Below are 15,327 nucleotides of genomic sequence, written 5' to 3' on the forward strand. Positions count from 1 at the left end.
ACCTCAACCACAATTAAATAATTGACTCTCCAGGTGAGTGTAAAAAGAAGAGGACACAGTTCACCAAATCCCCAATTACAAGCTTGTCAAGGTAGCTGCCGAGAGAGAGAGAGAGAGATCTTTTGAAAACCAAGATGCTTGGACTCACCTTTTGCACTCCTCTCGAAATATGTCGGAGTAAAGGTTAGCCGAGAAAAAGGGAATAAGAAACTTTCAATTACGTGAATGGAATTAGAAACGTTTGGTTTATTACACTGAAACAAACTAGAAAATAAAAAAGAACCCGCCCAGTGGATACACACTAGGCAACGGCACAGAACATGCAGTTTCACGTCCATAACTCATTTAATTAGGATTAAATGATAGAAAAATAAACCATTTACAAAATGTCTACTACAGAGACAGACCAGTGGCATCCAAAACACACACGTTCCACAAACTCAAAATAGCGTGACTATTTTGAAGATATTTTTTTCAATAACAATTGTTTTGAAACATTGTACCATAAAATAATAAAAACAATGATCGAAACAAAAATTTCACAGTTGAAGGGAGAGCGCACGTGACATGCAGTCTTTGGTGCAGAAAACACACTACACAGTAGTTTCGTGTTTCCATAGTCCCGTTTTTATGTTGGCTGAGCACGAGCTCTCTGTGTTGATTATAGGCATGATCTGCCCATTGTTTCTGAGCGTGCCGTTTTGTGTAGCCAGGTTGAGCCCGTACGACTTGGGCTGGCCGTCCACCAGCTCGGTGTTATTGGGCTGCTTTATGCTACTACTGTCTTTACTCGTAGCGGACGCAGAAGTCCCAGCCCCCTCACCTTCTCCTCCTGTTCCTACTGTTGATCCTACACTTCCACTTCCCACTACTCCGATAGCTCCGTTGCCTAGGGCGCTAGTGCTGCCCCCTCCCTTGTCGGTGTAGCGCGAGCGTCGGGGCAGGGACGTGCTGGCGTCGCTGCTGTCCTGTTGCGTCTGGCTCTGGTGGCGCTCCCTGTAGGCCATGTAGACTGCCCGTCGGCTGCACCGCGCCTGCTGACTGTCGTGGTGTTCGTGGCGATGCCGCCTGTGGGGGCCGCTCTGCACGCTGCCGTCCACGCTGGTGGGCACGTCATAGGCGTACTCGCGCAGCACCGTGAGTCGGCTGGCCCGGTGGGCCCGCGCCCTGTTCTTGTGATGCCGGCCCGTGGGTCCGTTGGCGGCAGGATTGTTGTTGTTAGGCCGGAACTGCACCTCCACGGGTGCCACGTGCATCTTGATCTCGTTGTCCACCGAGTGCTCCGTCAGGCTGTTGTCCAGCATGGCTGCCCCATTGGCGGGCAGGGCTAGTAGGGGCAAGGATTTGTTCTGCGCTGCCTCTGCATGCAGATTGGTCAGTTTACTTCCCTGGGTGGAATTTCGCACACTGGGGCCACTCTTATTGGTGCAGGATGACTCTGCGCTGCTGTGGGCACACTTGGCCGCATCGTCGTTGCCCCTACCGACCGACCCAGCCGCGGACACCGTGGATGCCCCCGGCAGTGGCAGCAGGGCGTCCTCCTGCGCCGAGTAGGCCCGTCTCTCGGGGCAACAGGCCTGGGCCCAGTGGCGCCTCATGTCTTGGCGGTTGACGCAGTGGTGTGCCAACAAAAAGCCACCCAGAGCCAGCGCCGCAACGCCAAACAGGCAGGAGAACACCAGGTCGGCCGGCCTCTCCTGGGACACGGCCATGGCGCCAAACACCCACAGTGACGCGTAGAGCCCCAGAGCAACCGCCGCGCCCAGGAGCTGTAGCGCGAACGTATGCTCGTTCTCCAGCGCTGACAGGGACACGGCATGGGGAGCCGACACCGTCGAGGACGAGGCGTCGTGGGACTGGAGGTGGAGGAGTGTGGCCGGGACGTCTCCGGCATCGCTGCCCGCTATCGCCAGCCGCTGTTGCTCCTCGGCGGGTTCCTTGAGTTCGTAGCGGCGCTCGGGGTGGCGGCGCAGCTGGAGGAGGATGCTAAGGAAGTACATGCAGTCCACGAAGACGATGAAGCCGACGGGGCCGTAGAAGGCCCCCAGGCTGGGCTCCCACGCCATCCAGCAACTGAGGAGAAGACAGAAGGGGAAGGCATCAGTACAAACATACAATAAATATTTATGTAAATGTGGTACACACGTACAATATCATACACACAAATGTATTGTGCAGATGTGTCGATATATCAGCTGCATTCAGTAAAAACACATGTTGGCAATGAAGCCATAAGACAAGTATGACATGACAAATCTTTGCCATATGAGTCAAGTGTCACCCATTCAAGTGGTCCACAAACCATTTTTAAATTATAACAACTTCAACATTGTTTTGTGTTCGACTCAACCCATAGCTCATTAAATCAAGTTTAAAAAAAACACATGCAGGCATTGAGTCTCTTTGAAAATGCGAAAAGCGGGAATCGAGTATCTGTTCCGGAATATTCCACGGGGCGGGTTCCATTCGTCCCAGCTGCAAACTAATTAAACTCCAAAGACTTCAGACAGACACAGGTCCAGATTTCCAAATTACAACCCAAACAGCTGCCACCATAAAGTGAGAGAATGAAAAAGAGGGGGAGAAATGGGAGAGGGAAAGAAAGAGCGAGAGAGCGACAGAAAGAGAGAAGCGAGAACACAAACAGAGAGAGGAAGAATGAGAAGAAAGAGAGACCGACAGACTTGGAAAATGGCAGCAGACGTGAGGTGCCGAGACACACACTATAAATAGCGCTCCCCAATCGGGCTCTCGGAACTTCACAGGGACTCAGAACTTTTCCTCCCCCCACAAAATATTTGTTATTTACATAAAGCTACGCACACGCGCATTCTGGCCAGTCGAAAACAAAAAGCGATTTCTCTTGGGTCTAGTTTTATATATACACAAAGCCTTCTGTCGATATAAAACAGAACAATTTCCATAAACACACACTATAGTAGAATAACTAATTGGTTTCCATACAATGTGACAGTAAACTGGCACTACTTACTATGGTGCGTTGGCCTGGCTACCGTAGTTCTTGATGTTGGCGGCTGCGGTTATGCCACAGACGATGATCGGTATCCCTCCGCCTATTAGGTAGAACCTGGTAGGAAAAGGTAGTGGAAAAAAGAACTGAGTAGGACCTGCTTGGGATCAAATTGGTGGTGAGTTGGTTGCAGAGGTGGCATGTGTGCTTCAGGCCTCCGTACTGACACCATGTGGTGGGTGTTAAACCAACGACGCAAACCAAACCCTCTCTCTCCACAAGTCACAGCTATATTTCCAGAAGATACATAATACACACATAAGAGTATTAGCAGCTCCTTGTAAAGGGAGAGAAACGCAAAATGAGATTGTACAGCATTTCAACTGACCCTCGTCCACACACTAAACAGTTAGTCTGACTCGGCTATAATGACCAAACCTTTTCATAACTGTGCATTGTGGGAAATGTAGTATTTTACCTCAGCATGGGTCGTGGAGGGGGCGGGGGCTCGTCCAGCTCTTCGTAGTGCTTGGCCTTGCGGGTCACTTGCTTGTAGATGTTGCGTGCCGTCACGCCCACCCACAGAGCTGTGGCCAGGGTCGAGTAGTGCAGAACTATGCCCACCTGGGAAAAAAAATCGCCACCGAGCTCAGTCACGATTTAAACATTCCACTTTAAACAAACAACTTCATTATGAAAATGTTCAATGCGCCAAACTGTATGAGTGTACCAAGTATCATGATTTTATGAAAAAGTTCACATATTGCCTGGACTATATAAAGGCTTTATAGAGCATTCACAAATTCTACATAAGCACTACATAGATGCTTCACTAATAATTTATGAGCAAAATACTACGCATTCTGAAAACTCATTTCATAAAATGCTATTGTACTAATTGACCGTTTGTAAACTTCCTTGACAAAGTAGAGCCTAGCTGTAGGATATCCTTTATTTTAGGGGGCAAACTGTTATTTTCCAAGATGTTCTCTACCAGCTGGGCTCTTTGTGTTAAGGACAATGAATGAATGAAAAGAACCCAGTGCAAATCAGCAGGGGCTGCTACACTGCCTTCAGTCGCGTTTCTCCACCCTTCTCATGGATTTAAATGGTGGAAACAGCAAGTGTACACTTTGGGGAAAAAGGGCGGAGAATCAGGAATCACACTATGTTGCCAAAGGCAATTTTGCCTCCTCCACAACATCTTGAGATCCCCATATAATTGTGAGATGCTTTTGGCAAGGGAAGGCAGGTTGGCAGTCTGGCTGGCAGGTTGGTAGGCAGATAGGCTGGCACACCAGTGGGTTATGGTGGGGGGGGATACTCACAGCTTGGCACACGCTGGCGTAACGCGTCTGGTTGATGCCACCCACGAAGACGCCGCAGGTGAGGAAGATGTGGAGGCAGAGGTTGACCAGCATGTGCCAGAACTTACGGCTAATCCGGACAGACCTGGACACGCAACCACACAGAACTGGCATAGTGAGATTCATCAAAATAAAATATCACGTCTGTTTGTTTGATTCATTCAAAATCTGTTACGAGTTTGGAGTGGTGGAGATGTGCTCGTGGAGGTGTGAACATATTAGTTCGAGACTGGACAGTATTGGTCCCCAAACTTCCTTGCATAGTCACCTACCCCAAAATAAACATTCTGGCCTGGAATCTTGTGCTGCGACCCGAAAGCGAGTCAAAGTCCATCATTTGGTAATATTAGATACCGTACTTCTAGTAAGATGGATACTTGGTATCTTATGCACTAGGTATACACTGTATTAGATTCTACTAGGAGGTAGAGCTGTTACCTGTGGTGGTAAACGTAGCTGATGATGATGGCCAGCAGACAGAGCAGGAGGACGATAGCTGTGGCATAGAGGACTGGGTGGAGAGGCTCAATGCTGGGAGAGAAATACTCCACCCCAGTAAGATCCTGTGGGATACACACATCAAAATGTTCCAATCTCATCACTTTAGACAATGTGTCATACAAAAACAAATTAACCCTGAAGAAAAGGTCTGAGACAATTTCGTCAACTCAGGAGATTGTCATGTGATTGTCCCAAAACTAAACAGGTAGTGTTTATAGAGCCTGTGAACCCGAAAAGAGATGTTGAGCCCGTCTTGAAAAGGCTAATGTCTCAAAACAAAGTTATGGTTGTCACGATATCAGTATCCTAAATACTCAGAAGCATCGTGGCAAGAAAACAAGAGAAGAAGCGTACTGCATTTACTGAGGAAAACATGTTGGAAGCAGCCTTATGTTGTCTCCCGGAGTCACATTTGTTCATTGAGTTTAAAAGGCCATTCAACCCCTGGCCACCCACCATGAGCACGGCGTAGTTGCTGAGCGAGTCACAGGAGAGCGTGGTGAAGTTGTCATGGTGCCGCAGGACACGGCAGCCCTCGCTCTGCCAGCCACCCTGCCCACCCAGCAGGCTGAAGTTCCAGCAGGCGGGCACGGCGTCCGAGCCACGGGCAAACCTCCGCAGCGTGGCGTTCACCGGCACACGCAGTCCGCGCAGCTGGAAACCCTCTGACCAATCAGAGGCAGAGAGAGAGAGAGAGAGAGAGATGAGGAGAGAGATGAGGAGAGAGATGAGGAGAGGAAGAGAAAAAGAGAGAGAGAGAGAGAGAGAGAGAGAGAGGAGGAGAGAGATGAGGAGAGGAAGAGAAAGAGAGAGAGAGAGAGAGAGAGAGAGAGAGAGAGAGAGAGGAGGAGAGAGATGAGGAGAGGGAGAGAAAAAGAGAGAGAGGCGTGAGTCTTCAAAACATATCCTGGTGCTTTTATTTATTGGTCCTTTTTTTAGCTACCTTTTCTAAAATCCAATGCAAGACAAAAGGGTGAAAGGTAGCCTAGTGGTTAGAGCGTTGGGCCAGTAACCGAAAGGTTGCTAGATCAAATCCCCGAGCTGACAAGGTAAAAATCTTTTTGTTCTGCTCCTGAACAAGGCAGTTAACCCACTGATCCTGGGCCGTCATTGTAAATAAGAATTAGTTCTTAACGGATTTGCCTATCTGCATTACAGATGGATCCCTAAATCAAAAGTCTTTGCCCAAACCACAAAATTCACTCTTAAAACAAGTCACAACAGTATCTTGAACAAAACCCATCTAATACTTTAGGGTACAGTAGGGTCCATGTCGGACTCACCAATCTTGGCCAGGAGAACGGGGGTGGCCACGTTCCTCCTCTTCCCACCGTCAGCCAGCAGGGTGGAGTTGCCCGTGGATGGGAAGAGCTTGCCGTTGCGGAAGGCCAGCAAGTGAAGCTTGTAGACGTTGTCGTCGGCCTGGCCCAGGTACTGAGAGAACAGAGAGGGGGGGAGCTGCAGGGACGCCTCCACCATGGTGTTCTAGGGAGAGAAAGAGAGGATTTATTCTTTCATTTTATTTATCCTTTATTTAGTCCCATAGAGATAAAATAAAAAGTATGATTGAGTGTACAGCATAATGTGTGATTCTGGTTAACGTTTTAGTCTACAATTCATTGTTTAGTTAGCATTTACTTAGAAAAGACATGTTATATGGTAAGCTGTTCTTAGGTTTGTGCTATGGGTGAACCTCAAGACAACACACCTCACTTTGGTAAAACATTTCAAGGGGCAATGATGGCGATATCTTAAACGAATGATGCATCATATTCAGTCTATATATTGTTAAGGCTAAGGGGACCTGTTTTAATGACTGCTGCTGCTTGCTCTTTGCAGTCTAGGCTACTTTATAAGCACATTGTGACAAGTGCTGATGTAAAAAAGTTTGTGTTTCTACACATTGGATTGATTGCCTCTCCTTCGGTCAATCCGGGATACTGACCTTGAGAGAGAGGTTGGACAGGGTGCTGGTGACGTTACACTTGAAGCTGAGCTGGCGGTCAGGGTTGCCGTCCAGGTCAATGCGTGGGCCCAGGTCTCGGAGAGCGATGCGTTCAGGCATCAGCTTCTGGAACAGTGTGCAGGTCATGCCATTGAAGCTGCTCGCCTTGATGGCGTGGGCCTCCAGGGCGATGTTATGGGAATTCTGGGAACAAATGATAGGAATAAGAGAAAAGGAAAAATACGCATGAGGTCAAATAAACAACAATCAGATATACTTTTAAATTCCAATAGTAAAAACACACATACAAAACGCCACCTCCCAACGACAATGCATTTACACCCCGATGCCATTTAGGATTTGGTAATGCGATCTCATGATCTGGCGCGATCTTACGGTGGAGTAGGCCTGGGTTCCGCTGGCAAGCTGATGAACAGAGATCCTCTGGAGACACTCCACGATACGGGAGCAGGCCCTGGCCTCACGCTGAGCCAGCCGCAGCACCCGCTCATCAGCGTGCATCAGATTACTGGAGATGTCCACCATCACAACCCCCAACTGAGACAGACAGAACAGGGTTAACACACACACACACACACACACACACACACACACCAAGAAACCACAGAACTACACACAGTTACCTGAAAATACACGCAGGGCCAGACAGAGGCACACGCATACACGGGCCTTATCAATCGAAACAATAGAGTGCTTTGTTTTTTTTTATCCAACACTCAATGTAGTCTTTATTATCATCGCCCTGGAAATACCTGAATTTGAGCCTTCGGGTTCCTCTCAGCGCTGACGGAGGGCACAGGGCTCTAGACCAGGGCTGCATTCCAAACACTTAACAGACACACCCTATCCCCTCAGCCCTCAAAGTAAGTGGACACTTCTGATGACGTTTCATGATGTCTGACGAGTATACACTTGCAGGGGGAAGGAGGACGGATTAAAAAAAAAAAATTAAATGGACCATCCTTGCCCAGAAATTCGTCATTCGTTGACCCCGCGATGATTGTGTTTTCAGCCTTGTGGGTGCTTTATATGCGCTACAATCAATTATGATTGCATGTCGACTTATATTAACTATATAATTATTATGATCGCTAGCAAATTAATTACCCAACCAACGTTAGCCTGCCTAGCTACTTCTGAAGAAGGAAAATGTTTTATTTGTACATTTTGCAAAAGCTAACCAAACAAAAACATAATTACTTTTACGAGACGCGTTTATGCATTAGTAGCACAATTTCTTATTTACATTCATTTTTACTTGCACTTGTATGTTGACTTCTCCATAATGACGTTTAAGTTTTGGCGATACTTTTCTTAGCGGATGTACACTCATCGCAAATTGAATTATGGCGCGTTTCAGGCCCCGAAGTGAACATAATTTTACACTCGTAAACTCCATTAAAAACGAGGGCTGAGGGGCTTACTTAACTTCCCTTGCTTGGCTAATCATTTGGACCGACGACAAATATGGCTGCGGGGATTCCCCCAAGAGCTTAAGGCGAGGGAAACTGGACGATGGTGTGTCTTTTACGAGTTTGGTGCAACATTGCTCAGGTGCAACATTCAAAGCCTTCCCCAATGAGCGCAAACTGCCAGGTGTGAAACCCAACAGACAAAGAAACCTGACCCGGCCTTCCTTTGCAATCCCCCACAGCTCGACAGGAACAATCCCCCATTCCAGATCCTAGCTCATTCGCTTTCATTACGATTCCTCTGTGGATTTAAACACGACAGGGTTGCTCTGTAACTATGAGGAGCGGAATAACATAAAGGGCCAAAGTATCAGCAGTAAGCTGGAGGTGAAGACACTGTGTGGCGTATTCGCACCTCTCACTTGCACACAGTAAACACACACTTAAAAAATACTATTACCTAGCTCTACTTATAACATTTATTTTGGTTCTGACCCCATTTCCTCTCATTACACTTATGCCTGAGGCCGTGCATGTTACTGTCCTCTCAGAGTGTGTGTGTGTGTGTGTGTGTGTGTGTGCGCTTCTTTATATTAACATCTTATTCATCCATAAAGGAGGTACAAGGTGGGACTGGGAGACTGAAGCGGGACTCACCTCCTTGTATTTCTCGGCAAACTTGCCAAACTTCTCGATCATCTCAGCCACGAAGATGACGTCCATCTTGTCTGAGAAGTTGGCGGCCTCGATTGTGTAGACGAGCAGCTGGCGGGCCGTGATCACCGCGTTGGTCATGTTCAGAGGCATCTGGAACACAGAGAGACAGAGAGGTTTAGAAGGACTGTACACAAGGGTGAACGCTTCAAAAAAACAACACTTGAGTGTAGGAAGACAAAAAGAATGACAACGCCGACAAAAGAAAGAAAGAGAAAAATAACAAATCAAGAGGGGAGTCTTGGCGGGAGATATACAATAAGTTGAAGAAAGAAAAGACAGACAAAAAGAGCAAATCAAACATGGTCAGACAGAGTGTCATGGTCACCTGGTTGATGATGTAGAGGAAGCGAGTTACATCTTTCTGGTACTGGCAGCGGAAGTAGTCGCCCTCGGCCCATAGGCCCCCACGGTCACAATTCCGCTGCGCACGCCGCTCCTCACCCACCGAGCCAGAGTAGATTCCCGTGCCCGACGCCAGCTTGTTGCAGGGCAGGTAGGCTGTGATGCCTGCTAGGGTACGAGGCCATCTGAGAGGTGGGGGGGATTGAGAGAGAAAAACAAAGAAACAAAGAAAAAGAGAGGGGAGCGAAAGATACAGTAGATAGAAAGAGAGGGACAGAGAGAGAGAGACATAGTATATAGATAGAAAGAGAGGGACAGAGAGAGAGAGACATAGTATATAGATAGAAAGAGAGGGACAGAGAGAGAGAGACATAGTATATAGATAGAAAGAGAGGGACAGAGAGAGAGAGACATAGTATATAGATAGAAAGAGAGGGACAGAGAGAGAGAGACATAGTATATAGATAGAAAGAGAGGGACAGAGAGAGAGAGACATAGTATATAGATAGAAAGAGAGGGACAGAGAGAGAGAGACATAGTATATAGATAGAAAGAGAGGGACAGAGAGAGAGAGACATAGTATATAGATAGAAAGAGAGGGACAGAGAGAGAGAGACATAGTATATAGATAGAAAGAGAGGGACAGAGAGAGAGAGACATAGTATATAGATAGAAAGAGAGGGACAGAGAGAGAGAGACATAGTATATAGATAGAAAGAGAGGGACAGAGAGAGAGAGACATAGTATATAGATAGAAAGAGAGGGACAGAGAGAGAGAGACATAGTATATAGATAGAAAGAGAGGGACAGAGAGAGAGAGACATAGTATATAGATAGAAAGAGAGGGACAGAGAGAGAGAGACATAGTATATAGATAGAAAGAGAGGGACAGAGAGAGAGAGACATAGTATATAGATAGAAAGAGAGGGACAGAGAGAGAGAGACATAGTATATAGATAGAAAGAGAGGGACAGAGAGACAGTGAGTGACGTCTTAGAAGGGTGGGTTTGCCACAATGTGGTGGCATGATTCACATGATGTGTTCCAGGAACATGTGATTACTTATCCGCAACAGCGGTTTACTGAGCTCATCATCATTGAAAACTGTGGAGCGCTTTAGTTCCTGCCCAGTACTACTTATTCACTTAATGGATTAAATGCTTTTGACAGTCACTCAACTGGTTCGTATTCATTAGTGCACACTGTGGGAAAACATACCAAAACAGTGTACAAACTAAACTATTGGAATTTCAGGTTAGTAAGGCCTAATGAATACGACCCAGATTTTACTACTAACAACAAGTCTAATATTCAGCCACTAGGTGGTGCCACCGAGCTGAGTTTGTTCCAAAAATAACTGTCTGGTACAAACTTGTTTACCTCAACAAGCCCATTAAAATTAAACAAGTACCTGATTAAATAAGACACTAGATATATTAATACAATAGATAAATATATTAGATTCATAAAATAGATTAATACAACTATAAACATTTACCTGAAAAATTTCACAGACAGATTACCAACTAATAATAACCTAGTCTATCATAAAATGTGATAGTGAAAGTAGCACCCCCTCACCTGAAGTCACCCTTGTTGTTGGACACTCTGTCGGGTGGGCAGTACTTGGCGGAGCTCTCCAGAACCACAATGTCGACGGTACGGGTGGTGTTCCCTCGGCTGGTCCTCACACGACACTCCCATTTCCCAGTTGAAGCAGGCTGGATGTTGGAGATGGTCAACGCACTGAGTGAAGAACAGAGGGGAACAAGTAAATCAAATATTACTGCCAAAGACGGAAAGAGAGAGTAGACCGTTTTAACAATGTATGCCGAGAGGCACCATTTGCATCAGATGTTTAAATGCACAATCTGTCATTTTAATTTACAGTCCAAAAGTGGTACCCCAGCTGTCTCTTGCGGCCTACTGCTTAGCTGATTTAAAGAGGGTTAGGTCAGTTGTGCTTTGTGGAAACAATCAATCAAATCCTATTTACATAGCCCTTTTTACAATAACATTTGTCATCAAGTGCTTGACAGTAACCTTCCCTTAACCTCCAAGCAGCAGCAGCGGTGAGGAAAAACTCCCTGGAGGAAGAACCCGTGGAAGGAACCACTGTGCTCATCTAAGGGTGCCGTTCCAATTACCACTGTCTTCTATCTATCCACCAACCCGCCCACAAGTACCGTCCCCCTTACCTGGCGATGAGGGAGCAGTTCTGTACCATGCTCTTCTCGATGAAGATGCCCTGGGCTGCATCGGGCTCCACCATGAGGCCGTCCTGGTACCACAGCACCTGCATGTCCTCCGCCACGAACGAGGCCTGGCACTGGAAGGGCAGGCTGTCGCCCTGGAACACGACCTGACGCTGGGACGGAGTCAGCTGGAAGGAAGGCAGTTCCAGGGGTGCATCTGGAGGGTAGGGGAGTATGCGGGTTACATTTTAGTGCATCGCTCTCTCTAGACTGCATGTCTGGGTAGGTTTGGGTTAATTCAAGTTATTTGTTCACAACTGAATTCTTCTCCTCAGGGGTGAAGCGAGGGGTGAAGCCAGGTGCGAAGTGAAGCCCATCTGTAAAGGGCACACCCAACTACCTCATCCCAATATTGTTTTTTAGTTTTTTGCTATTTTGCACCCCAGTATCTCTACTTGCACATGATCTGCACATCTATCACTCCAGTGTTAATGTTAAATTGTAATTATTTATTGCCTTACCTCCCTAATCTTATTACATTTGCACACACTGTACATACACTTTTCTATTGTGTTGTTGTTGTTTTTGTCGCACTGCTTTGATTTATAATCTTGGCCCGGTCGCAGTTGTAAATGAGAACTTGTTCTCAACTGGCCTACCTGGTTAAATAAATGTGAAATAAAATGTAAAAAATAAAAAGGGGATCCCTTCAATAGTCAAAAGTTGGTACCTATTTGTCACTCGGTCATGTGTCTCCACTTGTGAAAGCTGTGCCACGTATTTCCTAACCCGTGCAGTGGAGAGTGCCAAACTGATAAGACAGGGCAAGGACAAACAAAACACTGCAGTGCTCCGTACTGCTGGCCCTTCCCTTATCGCATGTGTCATTGGACAACTCCCACTCCCAAAAACGGCAGCAACTAAAGTCATCTCTGAACTGAACACAAAATAACTGCACTATACACCATTTGTTCTCTGTTCATCTCTCTGCATTTTGATATACCCTGTACATTCACCGTATATCAACTGTTTATACCCTGTACATCCACCTGTATATATCAACTGTTTATACCCTGTACATCCACCTGTATATATCAACTGTATATACCCTGTACATCCACCGTATATCAACTGTATATACCCTGTACATCCACCTGTATATATCAACTGTATATATCCTGTACATCCACCTGTATATATCAACTGTATATATCCTGTACATCCACCTGTATATATCAACTGTATATACCCTGTACATCCACCGTATATCAACTGTATATACCCTGTACATCCACCGTATATCAACTGTATATACCCTGTACATCCACCGTATATCAACTGTATATACCCTGTACATCCACCTGTATATCAACTGTATATACCCTGTACATCCACCTGTATATATCAACTGTATATATCCTGTACATCCACCTGTATATATCAACTGTATATACCCTGTACATCCACCGTATATCAACTGTATACACCCTGTACACCCACCGTATATCAACTGTATATACCCTGTACATCCACCTGTATATATCAACTGTATATACCCTGTACATCCACCTGTATATATCAACTATATATATCCTGTACATCCACCTGTATATATCAACTGTATATACCCTGTACATCCACCGTATATCAACTGTATATACCCTGTACATCCACCGTATATCAACTGTTTATACCCTGTACATCCACCGTATATCAACTGTATATACCCTGTACATCCACCGTATATCAACTGTATATACCCTGTACATCCACCGTATATCAACTGTATATATCCTGTACATCCACCTGTATATACCCTGTACATCCACCGTATATCAACTGTATATATCCTGTACATCCACCGTATATCAACTGTATATACACTGTATATTTGTATATAAACTGTTCTTTCTCCCGAGTGGCACAGTGGTCTAAGACACTGCATCTCAGTGCAAGAGGCGTCACATCCGGCCGTGATTGGGAGTCCCATAGGGTGGCGCACAATTGACCCAGCACAATTGGTAGGTTGTCATTGTAAATAAGAATTTGTTCTTAACTGACTTGCCTAGTTAAATAAAGTTAAAAAAAATAAAGATCTTATAGCTCTATACTCACTCTACCTAGTTGTATGTAAACTCTGTTGTCTGTATTCGGTCTCTAAATGTAGTCAATCACTAGCACCATATAACACCAAGTACAACTCTGAGCATGTGGAAAGGTAGCTACTTGGCGAATAAAGGTGATTCTGAACTGAAAATAGAGTGCAGAGCCAAATGCTAGATGTTGCACGTCCATCTATTCTGTATATCGGTCTTGGACGACCGCGTGCTAACGACTGATGCCATGTAAAAATGTGTTCATGTGAGGTCGAAGTGCGCAGATCAGATGTGTGGGCATGGTTATGCGTGACTGTGCTAGAGTTTGAAGATGTGTGTGTACACATCAAAAGGTAGTCTCTTACTAGGAGCTCTGGTACAAACAAGGGGTAACAGGTGTGTGTTTGTGTTCTCACGAAACTTTGTATGTACGTGGAGCTTAAGGGCTTTAAGGTGATGAGTAGTTGTAGGACCAGGTGTGTGTGTGTGTGTGTGTGTGTGTGTGTCCTTACCACAGGTGAACAGCTCAGGCTTGGTGGAGGTGATGAGCTGGCCCTGCAGGGAGCGGGGGTAGGAGCAGCTGGTGTCCTTCACCCCCACGTTGTTGTCTTTGATCCAGTGCAGCAGCCACAACAGGTTGCAGTCGCACAGCAGGTACGGCGTCTGGAACTCCCTGAGGTAACGTGGGGACAGGCAGAGTTAAAAAAATAAATAAAAAGGAGCATTACTTTCAGTTTCATTTACAGTCAAAAAAGTGATAGTCCCCTGTTCGATCCCCCGTTCCATAACCTACTTTCTACGCTGTATTCCCCTTATCTCCTTTTTTATTGCCTCTCTGCAATTGTTTGTAAACTGAGGGTTAGGCCCTTGGTGGATGGAACCATTTGAATCTTTGTTTTGCTTCCTGGCTGAATGTGTTTGCATTACCTTGAGTTGCGAACCAGGAAATAAAAGTTACAGATTGCACCTATTGGTGCATTTCTACAACAGGGTATTGTACTATACTCTTTAAAGTGTCCCGAATAGAAAACGCACTACACTGCCACAGGGTGTCATGGAATAGTGTTGCAGGGCCTAAACTCTAAAGCATACTTACAAAGTCTTCAATGACACCAAGCTGTCAAACGTCCCTTGGGCCAGCGATGAAAACATGTTCCCTGAAAGGTTTCTGAAAGGACAAGATGAAGGCTATCAATCATCTACAACAAATCCAATCAAGTGTGCCAATCTGCCACATCACACAATCAGGACCCAAACACAACCCGTCACTGGCAACTCCACTGAGATGTCCAGGAATCTATATCCTCACCGTTGCACCGTAGGGAAAAGGACATGGGATAATATGTTGCAGCTGTGGCACTGAGACCCGTGGGGGAACCATGGGTATTATGCTAATATCACAGCACCTGGACGCCACCATTTTCTGAGCAGGGCAATTACTATTAGGGCGTTGGAGCCAGATATGTCACTTTCACATGAATGTCCTTATCAATGACTTATTTTTAGGATGGATAGGGGGAAAATGCAAACAGTTTTCAAAGAAAAACATCTGGCGTATTTAAACAAAGTAATAAAAGAAAAATAACTACTACTTACAGTCGAACTAGACTTGTGAGGCCTTTGAATATGTCCACGTTGAGGCAGCCAATGCGATTGTTGGACAGGTCTCTGTAGAAGGCAAAACAAATGGAGATTCTGGTTATATTCTGTCCTGATTTACTCAAGTCAAACAGCAGCAACAGTCTAAGAAACGTAATATG

At 45.8% G+C, this 15,327-nt stretch overlaps 1 protein-coding gene across 1 annotated transcript in view; it reads right to left on the minus strand.

The window, feature by feature from the left end:
• Positions 1–221: 221 nt before the first annotated feature.
• LOC110500613 (adhesion G protein-coupled receptor A3) overlaps positions 222–15,327 on the minus strand; it is a 54,780-nt gene continuing 39,674 nt past the window's right edge. The window contains exons 4-19 of the mRNA XM_021578069.3: positions 15,164–15,235; positions 14,664–14,735; positions 14,080–14,240; positions 11,475–11,688; positions 10,858–11,022; positions 9,260–9,461; positions 8,875–9,024; positions 7,181–7,342; positions 6,785–6,988; positions 6,123–6,324; positions 5,296–5,504; positions 4,777–4,901; positions 4,300–4,423; positions 3,450–3,595; positions 2,993–3,088; positions 222–2,073 (exon numbers count right to left, since the gene is read on the minus strand). Of these exons, the coding sequence (XP_021433744.3) occupies positions 594–2,073; positions 2,993–3,088; positions 3,450–3,595; positions 4,300–4,423; positions 4,777–4,901; positions 5,296–5,504; positions 6,123–6,324; positions 6,785–6,988; positions 7,181–7,342; positions 8,875–9,024; positions 9,260–9,461; positions 10,858–11,022; positions 11,475–11,688; positions 14,080–14,240; positions 14,664–14,735; positions 15,164–15,235 (3,784 nt within the window). The 3' untranslated portion in view covers positions 222–593. The remainder of the gene's footprint in view (positions 2,074–2,992; positions 3,089–3,449; positions 3,596–4,299; positions 4,424–4,776; positions 4,902–5,295; positions 5,505–6,122; positions 6,325–6,784; positions 6,989–7,180; positions 7,343–8,874; positions 9,025–9,259; positions 9,462–10,857; positions 11,023–11,474; positions 11,689–14,079; positions 14,241–14,663; positions 14,736–15,163; positions 15,236–15,327) is intronic.

Source organism: Oncorhynchus mykiss, chromosome 21 (genome assembly GCF_057628025.1).
Source record: "Oncorhynchus mykiss isolate SJ-2025 chromosome 21, ASM5762802v1, whole genome shotgun sequence".
NCBI lineage: Eukaryota > Metazoa > Chordata > Actinopteri > Salmoniformes > Salmonidae > Oncorhynchus > Oncorhynchus mykiss.